The sequence below is a fragment of the Amphimedon queenslandica genome, unplaced genomic scaffold (genome assembly GCF_000090795.2).
Source record: "Amphimedon queenslandica unplaced genomic scaffold, v1.1 AMPQUscaffold_12123, whole genome shotgun sequence".
Classification (NCBI taxonomy): Eukaryota; Metazoa; Porifera; class Demospongiae; order Haplosclerida; family Niphatidae; genus Amphimedon; species Amphimedon queenslandica.
Window position 1 is genome coordinate 5,447 of NW_003547638.1, and position 10,044 is coordinate 15,490.

Consider the following 10,044-nt stretch of genomic DNA (forward strand, 5'->3'; position numbering starts at 1 on the left):
CTAAACTATAAACAAATGTACAACATTCAAGGAAGTTGTCTCAAAGCATGCAGTATACCATGCTATTACAATTTAATTCATACATACATGTACACTAAACATGTATTATAATGATATTAAAAATCTTATATTTTTATTCTCACCTCAAGCACTGACAATGAATTAAAGTTTTCAATATCTTCAGATATTTCTTTGATTTCGTTAGATGATAGATCCAGTCTAGTCAGTTCCACCTGGTCCCACCATCTCTCATCAACATCAAATGAAGCAGTACTACCATCAGGAGGATCAATATTGAGTCTCCACAGTTTAGGAGGAATAACACTAATGTCCCTGTAATTATACACATTCATCCACTAGCTTTCATACCTCTACATGTTCATTAGTGCGTCATAAAAATGAAAATTAAAAAATCATTTAGGTCATTTTTTAATTTAAAAAACATGTTACAAGTCTCACACAGCCTCCTACCTGTTGACAGGTTCAGTGAACCGGTTTTACGAGCTTCTTTCAATAAGGATTCTGGTACAGTCCCCTCCTTACCTACCCCATCACTTTGACTAGGAGAATTGAAGAAGATAGGATTTGGTTTGAGTCTAGCAGAACCAGCAGGAGACTTTCTGGCACAATGACTGGAAGTCATTTTATGAATTTTGGACAAATGGGTGTGGTCTTATGTTGCATAGTTTGGGTGGGGCTGGTATTTGGCAAGAATGGCATCTAAAAGTGAGGGCCACTATTCTCTTCTCTTTGTATCTCTTTCATTCATTCTTTGTCTCTCTTTCTCTCTCACTTACTTTACTCCTCTGTATCCTGTCCTTATTCTAACTCATCACTATATTACTGTTACTCTGTTACTGGTACCTCTTGTTCTCTATAGACTATCAACCAGTGGAGAGAGAGAGACACTCCACAGTAAAGGTAGGAGACTACCTATATATGTGGGGTGGGTACGGGTCTAGAGTAGACTATGATGTGATGGAGGTGTATCACTTACCAACTGGTGCTTGGGACCAGAAACCTACTACTGGTACCCCACCACTAGGTACCTGGGCCTATTCAACTTTTGCAATTGGGAAGGACATATATTATTTCGGTGGATATGGTGGTGGTGGTTATCAAAACAGCTTACATTGTTTCAATGTGGATTCATTCAAGTGGAGGGAACTCTCTTCTTCTAGTTCTGATTGTCGTCCAATGAAGAAGGGCTACTGTGGAATAATATCAGTTCATTTTGACAGTGAACACTATCTCGTAATAATCGGAGGACTGGGATCATCTTCTACACCTAAGCAACCTAACACTCAGTATAATAATTATTATGGTGATTTGAGATGTAATGAGATACATTATTACAGGATTTCATCAGGTCAGTAATTCTCATCATTGATACACAATAGTTGATGAGTATTTCAAACTGAATAATTTATATTAATGTACATAAAACAAATTGTTAATAATTAAGTGTGTTTGTTAGTGTGTCTCTGTGTGTCATGTGTTTGTGTGTGATGGTGACGTGTGTCTATATGTGACGTGTGTGTGTGTACTAATACATACATTATGATGTGTCTGTGTATGATAGTGCATATAATGTATGTGAGAATTTATGAATGTATGACGTGTGTATGTGACGTGTATCTATAATGTGCATGTTATGTGTGTGTGAGTATTATCATGTATCTGTGTGTGTGTGATGTTTGTATATGTACATGTATCTATACATAAGCTAATGTGACATGAGTGTGTGTGTGTGTAGGTTCATGTTATTTATTATCATTTTAAATAAAGTTCTGTATCACATGAGTCACAAATTACCCACATACAATGTTCCATGAGTTTTGTATAATTATTCATTAACAATCATAACTGACATGTACCAGAATAGATTAGTAATCCTGAAATAAGGAGACCCCCTGGACCTCTCCTTACAGGTGTGGTGTGTGTGATGGTGTGTGTATCCATACATGAGTGTATTTGTGTGTGTGTGTGTATCATGTGATAGTGATGTGTGTCTATGCATGATGTGTATGTATGAATAATAATGTACACACATATACACATACATATGTATGATGAATGTGTATAATGTATGTGTGTGTATGTGGTAAGTAAGTGTACATGAATGTTTGTACATTATTATTAGATCAATGGATATCTCCTGTTGTTACTGGAGACAGACCACCTCCTATTAGTCACTTCACTCTAACACCTCTTACTAATAACACTGCGGTAATGTTTGGAGGCTCTACTCCTAATGAAATCTGTGATAATAAACTGTATATCATAAGTTTCACTAAGACATCAGTGGTGAGTTAATACTGTAGGATGGGTTTTGATTGTGAGATTATTTAGATTGTAAATTGTGCCGTATGGGGTTTCCAAGTAAACTTTATTTTATTATTCTCTCAGGATATATTAGAAGTACCTAATCCTAGAGGATCAGTACAATGGCCTGAGGGAAGATGGGGTCATTCCAGTGTACTGATTACCACTAGTTCAGGACCACACTTACTAGTGGTGGGTGGATATCCTGCCTATGATGTATGGTTACTGGACATTAACAAAAGAAAATGGAAAGAACTGGTAAGTATTATATTATGATGCTTGATAATGAAACATAAAGTGATTAACTAAATTTGTAACTCATGAGGTTTGTAATGTACATGTACATATTATGATACTCAGTGAAAACTACTGATGAATAATGCTGGTATTCAGTATGTGTGTGTGTGTGTCTGTTTTTATTGTGAATGTGTGTTTGCGTCTTTTTGTGTTTTGTGTTTGTTTCTTTACCTAAATGTGTGTGAATATACATGTGTGTGTGTGTGTGTGTGTGTGTGTAAAGATGGATTGACAATTGATAGTGTCAATGCTGGAATTATAATAAATTCTATTTTATGTACATTGTGTACAATGTGTATGTACATACATGTATTTGTGTGTATGTGTGTATATGTTTTAATATGTGTATGTGTGTACTAACACGTACATCATGTGTACATGTAACATGTACATGTGTGTGTATGTGTGTGAGCAATTATGCATGCTTTACATGTAGCTTTATATGTCTATGCATGTATAGATGTACATGTATGTGTGTTAGTGTGTCATTAGTATGTGTATGTGTATGTGTGTACATGCAGACACTTAGTAAGTTCTTAATTGAGGACTCACATGATATAATAACAGACTCAGTTGTGTATACTTGTCTATTAATATATTGTGTATTATTAATTTTATTATGTCATCTTTGTGTTACATAAAACACACTGTGCAGACTATAAAACTGTGAAATAGTTATTGTGTTTATTAACCAGATATCAAATCAATTAATATGTCATACACAAATTAATTATTATCATTTAATTTTATAGATTAATCTACCAGTCAATGTCACTATGAGTGACAGTCATTCTCTCTCAGTGTGGAGTGTGACCCCAACTACTAACTGGATAATTGAGTTTGGAGGAGACAGATCAGACTATTCAACATTAAGTGATACAGCAGTTATTGAACTCAGTAAGTACATGTAGACAGTAGTAGATACAATGTGTATTGAATATGTAATGATAATTAGTAATGATAATATTATAATAAAGTAAGTAATTCTTATGATGAATTTTTAATGAGAGCATTTGACATATACCTATGATACTAATTATTACCAATTCATTCCTGCTATGTACAATAGTGAAATATAATGACTGCAGATACAGAAACACTGATATTAATAGGAGCTAGAGTGAACGAAATATTATTATCAGTGTATTTATATACAATAATATGTTCATGTGGTTAACTGTGTAAACTGACAGAGGTCACACATACAATGATTAAACATGAATCCATTAATAATAAGGTTACCATAGTAACTAAGTGTAATTAATTTGTGTATTTCTTATTGTCCACTATTTCGTTACTGTATAGGATATACTAGTGATAATGATTGGTCTACTAGTGTAATACCTCTGGACCAGTATCAAGATCAACTAAGAAGAAGGATACTGAGTGATTGGGAGAATTTAGGATTAAGCAAAGAGGTTCAATTACTCAGAGGGCACCTACAAGAAAGAGAGAGAGAATTTTATGAGGAACAGCTTCAAAGAGAAATAAAAGAGAAGGAGCAGATACAGCAAGATCGAGACAAAGAGCAGCAACAGGTTCTTCAAGAAAAGGTAACACTTAGTCAGCAACTTGATGATGCTACCACTCTCCTTGAGCAAGCAGAAAAGGATAAATCAAGTCTTGAATTAGGTACTATTGTGTTGTACTGTTGTTTATGTGTACATTGTTTACATTATAATACTAGTGGATTAGAGAATGTTGAGTATGGAAATAGTATCCTGTACTCAATATAGGTCAAATTGTCCATGCATTAGAGATAATGAGATTCATGTAGAGTGAGTTCTGCATACCATATATGGTATCATTAGCAATAATCTTAGTACACGTATTTATGGGCTACTGTACTGTACATGCAGTGTAAATTTGTGTAAGCAACAAATTTTACTTTATTTTTACCTTTGTATATTTATTGATAATAGAATATAATGAGAATCTTAAAGCTAAAGTTGCTGATATTGAAGAGAAGAAACAGATTATTACTGGTTAGTGTATCATCAGTACATAATAGTGATGAGAGAATATTGTATTAATGTAGAACATTATGAGAAACTTAAACTCAAAGTTGCTGAACAATTGGAAGAGAAGGAGGAACGATGTCTTAAAAAGAAACAGATCATTATTGGTTAGTTAACTATACACACAGCATGTATTAGATGAGAGAATATGTTTATTGTGTAGACGACATTCAAAATCTGAAAACTGACATTTCTGAGAAAGACAAAGTTATAGCCAAACTGACATCACAAGTAGAGGAACAATCAGAGAATGAGAAACAGATCATTACTGGTTAGTATATCATCATCAATCAATAATAATTATTAGTATTCTATTAATTTATAGACCTTAAAGAAAAGGAGTTGTACATAGCCAAACTAGTGAAGGAAAGACAAGAGAGGGTCCTCAAGCAACCTATCAAAGAGACTAGTTCTATTGGACTACAATTTAATTACCTGATCCCTTCAATGGGTAAATTAGTCATGTATACATGTACATGTATACACATGTGAATGATTGTGTGTGCACTATACTGGTATTAGATATGATGTGTCTGTATTGTTTCAGATTCACTAGACTCTAGTATCATTATAGCTGGACAGAAGCTCTTTATCCTACAAGGAGACAGGTCTCACTCACTCCAGTGGGAGAAATATGGATTCAGATTAGAGTGTCCTCAAGGAGCAGTGACCAAGGATACTGAAGTAGCTGTTACTGCACTAGCTGGTGGTAATTTCAAGGTACCCAACAGTACTGTGCTAGTGAGTGCAGTATATGCAATATCAGTATCTAAGGGACTATTAAAACCACTGGTAATAGAGCTACAACATTGTGTGGATCTAAGGAAGACTAGTCAGACTGGTTGCCTCAAGTTTGTGAGAGCTCCACTGAAGTCTCCCAATGCTTACCAGTTCAGTATAGTTGAAGGAGGATCTTTTAGTGTAGGGAACAGATATGGTTCTATTGAACGTGATGAATTCTGTGCTCTTGGTATTGGACATGTTGGTAATGGAGACACACCTAATGGAGGTGGGAATGGATCAGAGAATGATACACAAACTCAAGGTATACAATATTGTTTGTATTAATAATTTACTGTTGATGTGTTTGTGTGATGTATAGGAACAAATAATGATTGTGAGGAGGAGACTAATGGAGACACACCTAATGATAGCAGTAATGGAGCAAGAGAGAATAGTAGTGGAGGAGGAGCCACTCCACCAACAAGTACTACACCACCTCATGGTATGTAACTGTATCATGTATACTGCATGTTATGTTTTACCTTATAGACTCAATTAATGATGATCCTTCTCAGTTAGTCCGTGAGGTAGAATCCCATACTACTGATGAACCAACAATGCAACAGTCAGATCATGTACTAAGTGATTCTGATGAAACTACAGCTACTGTATCCATTGAACAGTGTCCAGCAAGGAATGATGATGAATCATCTACTGATCATTCCACTACACATTCAGGTATTAATGGTATATTATATGTATTACGTACATTATAAATACATGCAGCAGCTTCTCGTGATACATTGTATTCTGGAATGATGTACTATGATAAGAAAGAAGCTGGTCATTGGAAGGCTATGTATTCTGTTGTTAGAGATTTGGAAGTTCTTAAAACGGTAAAGTATACACCTCATGTACATGTACATACACCCACACTACAAATTTTGATCATTTGTTTTATGTTCATTTAGTATTTTGAAAGCAAGCAGGGATCAGGTATTGAATATGATAATGTTGTTGACTCATTTAAGTTTATTGAACCAAATGGAACTCTTAAATTGACTCTACACACTGTACAGGAGGTTGGATGGACTGTTAATCCTGATAGAAAACCAATGAAAGTTAGTGCTTTTAATGAAGTATTTATTATAAGGACAATTCCTTTAGTTGCTTCAGTCAAGAGTTGACCTGTTCCCGTTAAATCCCTCTTATGCAACTTGTAGCGTGTCAGTGTATGCTGAAATTGGTGTTGCTAAAAAGCCACTTCATTGCCCCATTGAATTAACTGGAATAGATCCTGATATTACAATTTGCATTAACAGATCCCCACCTCCTTCATTGTCAATGAGTTAGTGAATGAGATTTGGGACATTTATAAGTGATTATTGTTGGTCTATAGGAGACAGTACTATCTCAAGCTCCTCTACTGCTAGTATCAGTCAAACCAGGAGAGAGACTGAAGAAGGTATGATTGATATTAATGCAATAACACACTAATCACTGAATTTGTATCATTAATAGGTACATTTAGATCTGATATTGCTCATAGAGTAATGACAGAATGTACTTCACTAGTAAAGGATTGTGGGATTGATATTCATTTCTTAGTTGATAAGTTGTTGGAACACAAAATTGTAAACGCAAGAGAGAAAAGACGAATAATTGCTCAAGAAAGTGACGATGAACGAATGGATGAATTGCTTCACATCATTTTGAGTTCTATTCGTATGAATGGAAAAGTATTTGGTATATTCTTAGATATACTCAGAGAGGAAGATACTCTAAGAACTATTGCACTAGCTGATGAGCTTATACAAAAATATAATAATAGCTAGGTATTTTGCTTTAGTATTATTACAATTATTCTTATCGTTGTTGTTACTTTTTTGCTTAATATTGTTGATTTTATGGAAGCAATTGCTTTTTTAAAATTATAACAATAAAGGACAAAATAAAAAAAAGAAAACAATGTAAAAATTGTTGAGTATCTCTTCATTGATGTACATGTATATGTACAGGTGTCATAGCAACAGTCATTTTCCTCAGCAACGCTACTGATCTAGTTGTTAGAGTAATTCTTCTATAGAAAGTAGAAGGAGGAAGAGAGAGAGGATCAAGAGAGAAAGAATGGAATGACATCATGAGAAGTAACATGACTTACCCTCTTTGATGAAAAGGAGCATACATTGGGTACCCCATAAGAACAGTAACAATATACCATAACCTAATGATAACAATAAACAATGCATCATGTAATAAGTAAAAGAAAATGCACGTAGACATGTACATGTACAGTACATGGATGCACATAGCCTTTGCTCTTCTCAAATTTGGCTCAGTTTTTTTAAATTCTCGAATTCTTATAACTTGAAAATTATCAGCTCAAATTTTCTACATATCATAAGGACATCAATATGTATCGGGAAATCTAATAAAAATTGGGGTAATTTTGGAGCCATTTTTTACAAAAAAAGCATGGGCTATAGCCTTGGGTATTTTTTTTAAATTGGCTTATTTTTTAAAATGCTCATTACTCGAAAATTATTTATCGGAAACAGTTCAAATTTTCTACACAGCATCAGGACATCAATATGTATCAGGAAATGTAATAAAAATTGGGGGTGATTTTAGAGCCATTTTTTTACAAAAAAAGCATGGGCTATAGCCTTGGGTATTTTTCAAAAATTGGCCTATTTCTAAAAATGCTCATAACTCGAAAATTATTTGTCAGAAACAGTTCAAATTTTGTACACAGCATCAAGATATCAATATGTATCAGGAAATGTAATCATGAATTAAATGAATTAAATGAATTAGAGTGTGATTCAGAAGCCAATATAAAATACACACATGTCAACAACAGTGAAAAATGTGCCAAATAATGAAAAGAAGAATTTGAGATAAAAGCAGCAAAAATTTATTACTATAATTTTTATTCTTCCACATGGTTACAGGGTAAACACGTTAAAAATGAAAGTGGCTTTGACTGTTAGCAAAAATATTAGGTCAAACACATAAATTTATACTATGCAGTATTTATTAAAAGACACATTAATATTCTTACTCAGGAGGTAGCATAGCTTTTATCATCACAGCTTCCTTTCTCACCACACCTCCCCTCACTCCACCCACTCCTCATCCTTACCTACACAACATCACATGACTATCATCAAAAGTCACATCATCTCTCACTTGTATGGTGACGAGGGGATCTTGATGGACGAGGGAAAGGTTGGCCGTCACATGTGGTCTCCTGGTTCTTCAATACAAGAGATACTAGAGGACCAATACTGTTCCTTTCCGGAGGATGTCAGGTCTCATTCATTTAATTAAGAAGAGAACATCAAAGAGAAGATAATGAAGAGACTCAAACCTTCCTAACATATAGGAGAGACTATAATAGAAAGAGAGGGAGGGAGAGATATACATAGAGAAAGGAAAGAAGGAAAGGAATAGAATGAGGGGGAGGAGGGAAAAGGAGGGAAGAAAAATAGAAAGAAGAAAGGGAAGAAACAAACTAAACTATAAACAAATCTACAACATTCAAGGGAGTTCTCTCAAAGCATGCAGTATACCATGCTATTACAATTTAATTCATACATACATGTACACTAAACATGTATTATAATGATATTAAAAATCTTATATTTTCATTCTCACCTCAAGCACTGACAATGAATTAAAGTTTTCAATATCTTCAGATATTTCTTTGATTTCGTTAGATGATAGATCCAGTCTAGTCAGTTCCACCTGGTCCCACCATCTCTCATCAACATCAAAAGAAGCAGTACTACCATCAGGAGGATCAATATTGAGTCTCCACAGTTTAGGAGGAATAACACTAATGCCCCTGTAATTATACACATTCACCCACTAACTTTCATACATCCACATGTTCATTAATGCGTCATAAAAATGAAAATCAAAAAATCATTTCAATCGTTTTTGGTAAATTAAAAAAATTCCTCCTACCTGTTTGACAGGTTCAGTGAACCCGTTTTACGAGCTTCTTTCAATAAGGATTCTGGTACAGTCCCCTCCTTAGGCCACAGTGATTAGATTCATTGTTTCTCAACCTTAATAGGAAGGAAGCGGGCGGGCGGGTAGTTATAGTTATTAAATTATTTATAGTTATTATTAATAATTATTATCATAATCAAAAAAGGCACCAATGTTTAAAATACAAAAAACCTAAACAAAAAAAATAAGTGAAAAGTAAGGACTTTTACAATTAGCAAATACAAAATACATAAAAGAAAAGTGACACAAACATTAATTTTATAATAATAATAAATCATTTATAACAAGATTATCATGAAGAGAACAGAAGCAGGGAGATTAGTGGCTCAGTGCTCAATGCGCCTTCTTGTAGCACGCTTGATTGGTGATTTATCTGTACATAAAACACATTGAGGATAATATTCGTCAGAATAAATCAGTTGTAGTGTACTGCCACAATGTACACAAATTGCTTGAAACCCACAACTATAGTACAATTTTTCTATTGGGTCACTGCAGCTGTGTACCTTGACAAAAACTTCGATGTCATCAGGAAATTGTATGTCTTCAAATGAAGCCCCACAGGTATAGGAAATATCCTCAATAACTTTCTCTAATTTTGCAAAATTTTGGGAGCTTATTTTCTTTTTAGAAAACAAAAGGCGCCACAATTGACATTCTT

The 10,044-nt window shown here is 34.2% G+C and overlaps 2 protein-coding genes and 2 long non-coding RNA genes across 5 annotated transcripts in view; 2 read left to right on the forward strand and 2 right to left on the reverse strand.

The window, feature by feature from the left end:
* LOC109588383 (leucine-rich repeat-containing protein 40-like) overlaps nucleotides 1-595 on the reverse strand; it is a 2,104-nt gene extending 1,509 nt beyond the window's left edge. Inside the window, exons 1-2 of the mRNA XM_020004558.1 lie at nucleotides 472-595; nucleotides 144-371 (exon numbers count right to left, since the gene is read on the reverse strand). Of these exons, the coding sequence (XP_019860117.1) occupies nucleotides 144-353 (210 nt within the window). The 5' untranslated portion in view covers nucleotides 354-371; nucleotides 472-595. The remainder of the gene's footprint in view (nucleotides 1-143; nucleotides 372-471) is intronic.
* A 3,972-nt stretch (nucleotides 596-4,567) lies between these two features.
* LOC109588385 (uncharacterized) lies at nucleotides 4,568-4,905 on the forward strand. Its single transcript, XR_002188138.1, has 3 exons — nucleotides 4,568-4,607; nucleotides 4,661-4,747; nucleotides 4,804-4,905. It is a non-coding gene; the product is annotated as an uncharacterized LOC109588385 (long non-coding RNA).
* Nucleotides 4,906-5,064: 159 nt separating this feature from the next.
* LOC109588382 (uncharacterized) lies at nucleotides 5,065-7,297 on the forward strand. 2 transcript variants are annotated; one of them, XM_020004556.1, is made up of 9 exons: nucleotides 5,065-5,091; nucleotides 5,188-5,685; nucleotides 5,743-5,865; nucleotides 5,913-6,101; nucleotides 6,150-6,259; nucleotides 6,335-6,484; nucleotides 6,531-6,711; nucleotides 6,763-6,828; nucleotides 6,885-7,297. In XM_020004556.1, exons 1-9 carry the CDS (start codon nucleotides 5,088-5,090, stop codon nucleotides 7,196-7,198), a joined length of 1,635 nt encoding a protein of 544 aa, XP_019860115.1. In that variant the 5' UTR covers nucleotides 5,065-5,087; the 3' UTR covers nucleotides 7,199-7,297. The 2 variants fall into 2 exon arrangements, with proteins under 2 accessions (XP_019860115.1, XP_019860116.1); XM_020004557.1 differs by having other exon boundaries at nucleotides 6,153-6,259.
* A 1,770-nt stretch (nucleotides 7,298-9,067) lies between these two features.
* On the reverse strand, nucleotides 9,068-9,401 carry LOC109588384 (uncharacterized). Its single transcript, XR_002188137.1, has 2 exons — nucleotides 9,336-9,401; nucleotides 9,068-9,213 (listed from the first exon to the last, which is right to left on the reverse strand). It is a non-coding gene; the product is annotated as an uncharacterized LOC109588384 (long non-coding RNA).
* Nucleotides 9,402-10,044: the final 643 nt, after the last annotated feature.

Excerpts from the sequence above, each read along its gene's own strand:
- LOC109588382 (XM_020004556.1), top strand. Across the intron at positions 6,260-6,334 it reads ATTTGGAAGTTCTTAAAACG|TATTTTGAAAGCAAGCAGGG; the intron begins GTAAAGTATACA and ends ATGTTCATTTAG. Across the intron at positions 6,712-6,762 it reads ACCTCCTTCATTGTCAATGA|GAGACAGTACTATCTCAAGC; the intron begins GTTAGTGAATGA and ends GTTGGTCTATAG.